The sequence below is a fragment of the Ochlerotatus camptorhynchus genome, unplaced genomic scaffold (genome assembly GCF_037179485.1).
Source record: "Ochlerotatus camptorhynchus isolate MF236.1 unplaced genomic scaffold, CSIRO-AGI_Acam_v1.1 ptg000070l, whole genome shotgun sequence".
Lineage (NCBI taxonomy): Eukaryota > Metazoa > Arthropoda > Insecta > Diptera > Culicidae > Ochlerotatus > Ochlerotatus camptorhynchus.
This window is the reverse complement of record NW_027040560.1, coordinates 4298839-4300838: the sequence shown is the minus strand read 5'-3', so window position 1 is coordinate 4300838 and position 2000 is coordinate 4298839. Positions and strand designations below refer to the sequence as shown.

At 46.5% G+C, this 2000-nt stretch overlaps 1 protein-coding gene across 1 annotated transcript; it reads left to right on the top strand.

Annotated features, from left to right (window-relative positions):
* The first annotated feature begins 493 nt into the window (after positions 1–493).
* LOC135697289 (RNA-binding protein squid-like) lies at positions 494–1785 on the top strand. Its single transcript, XM_065216913.1, has 2 exons — positions 494–653; positions 716–1785. The coding sequence occupies exon 2, from the start codon at positions 790–792 to the stop codon at positions 1663–1665; it is 876 nt and encodes a 291-aa protein (XP_065072985.1). The 5' UTR covers positions 494–653; positions 716–789; the 3' UTR covers positions 1666–1785.
* Positions 1786–2000: the final 215 nt, after the last annotated feature.

Sequence of the window (2000 nt, the reverse complement as noted above, 5' to 3'; positions counted from 1 at the left end):
GTAAATATGATTATACTCAACGTTGGCTTCCCACACTTTACTACCCCTGTTGGGTAGTTTTGCTTCTCCTTTTTTGACAACATTAGAAGGGGAAAAGGAGACAAACTAGTCAAAAGTAGGTAAAAGTGGGTCCTTTTTTCTTACCGTTAACGTTTCCCTAATAAAAAATAACCATAAACGAACGATAACCCAAATCATTGAACTATTCCACAAATGGTTTGGATGATACCCAGAACACGTCGTTAAGCAAATTAACGATACAATTTTTATTAGGGTTACCCGATCCAGGTTGATCAAATACAGAATTGCGATAAGAGCACCCTGAATTAATGTAGCTTGCACATGGTGACCTCGTGTGGATTTTGTTCAGTGTAGGCCTTTTTGTTATGCGACGCGGCTTGTTGTTATGCTGTCTACTGTCAGTTAGAAGGCTCCCAGGTAGGCGTGTTAAAGTGCGGTGCGAAACAATTTTTTAGATTCTACCAGAGATCCGTTTTTTTCCCGTTTCAGTTAATGGATACCATCTCAACGCCTACTTTAGTTTTGTTTCCGTTAATTTACCGCGATTTCCTAAACGTAGAAAAGTGACTACCTCCTGTCTTGGTTGAAATACAACAGGACGCGGCATCATTCTACCTATCCAGATCGTAGCGGTTAGATTAGTGGTTTTTCTATTCTACCTACAGTCATTAAATAAACGCTTTCAATCCGACAGAAATCCTAGTTTACGGAGTGTAATCAACCGAACCACAAGAGTGGCTCAGTGAGAATTTCAACTATAGTCGAAAGATGGCCGAAATGCATGATCAGGACAATCAAATGGACACCAGTGGTAACGCCGGCCGGGACGACGATAGGAAGCTGTTCGTCGGTGGTCTCAGTAAGGAAACAGCTGAGCAGGATTTGCGCAATCACTTTGGTCAGTATGGCGAAATCGATAGCGTAAACGTCAAGACCGACCCTCAAACGGGCCGTTCCAGAGGTTTTGCGTTCATCATATTCCAATCGCCCGATTCGATCGAGAAGGTCGTTGCATTCGAGGACCATACCATCAACGGCAAGAAGGTTGATCCGAAGAAGGCCAAAGCCAGACAGGGTAAGATTTTCGTCGGAGGCCTAAGTCCGGAAACTAGCGACGAAGAGATCAAAACGTTCTTCGAACAGTTTGGCACTGTAGTGGAGATAGAGACGCCCTTCGATAAGATAAAGAACCAACGGAAGGGATTCTGCTTCATTACGTACGACTCGGAGGCGGTTGTAACGGAGCTGCTGAAGACTCCCAAACAGATCCTGGGTGGTAAGGAGGTCGACGTGAAGAGAGCGACAGCGAAGCCTGATATGCAGATGGGTGGACGTGGACCAATGCGTGGATCACCGCAGCGTGGAATGCGAGGTGGCCGAGGAGGCTTCGGTGGACCGAGAACCTACGGCCAAGGCTGGGGCGGCGGACAAGGATTCGGCGGAGGATACAACCAAGGTGGATTCGGAGGAGGATTCAGCGGTGGCTACGGTGGTGGCAACGGCGGATACGGTGGCGGTGGTGGCGGCGGTGGTGGTTGGGGTTATGACAACTACGACTATACAGGATACGGCACCGATGGCTTCCAGGGCGGCAAGCAGCGAGGTGGAGGCGGTAGCAGTCGCCAATATCAGAGGCCATACTGAGTCCCCTTAGTGGAATTGTGAACAATGTTCTCTTTCAGAATAAAGAAAATCAATCAAAAAAAAAAATCGTATTATGTAATTTGTAAGGTACTAGTTTTGAATAAAATGTAAACCGAAAAATCATGGCTTTGCATTTGTCGGTGGTGACTGTTGGAATTCCAAGGCTGCTCTGAGGTCACCATGACCTGATAAAAGTTGAAGATAACTGCTTCCAAATAGCCACGAAAAGCTAAGGGACAAAACCGAACACCAAATCCGGCGTGCGATAATGGTAGGGGTCGCACTGAATCATCTAAAAGTGCAAATCAAAACGGCGCTAATCAGCCGAATCGGTT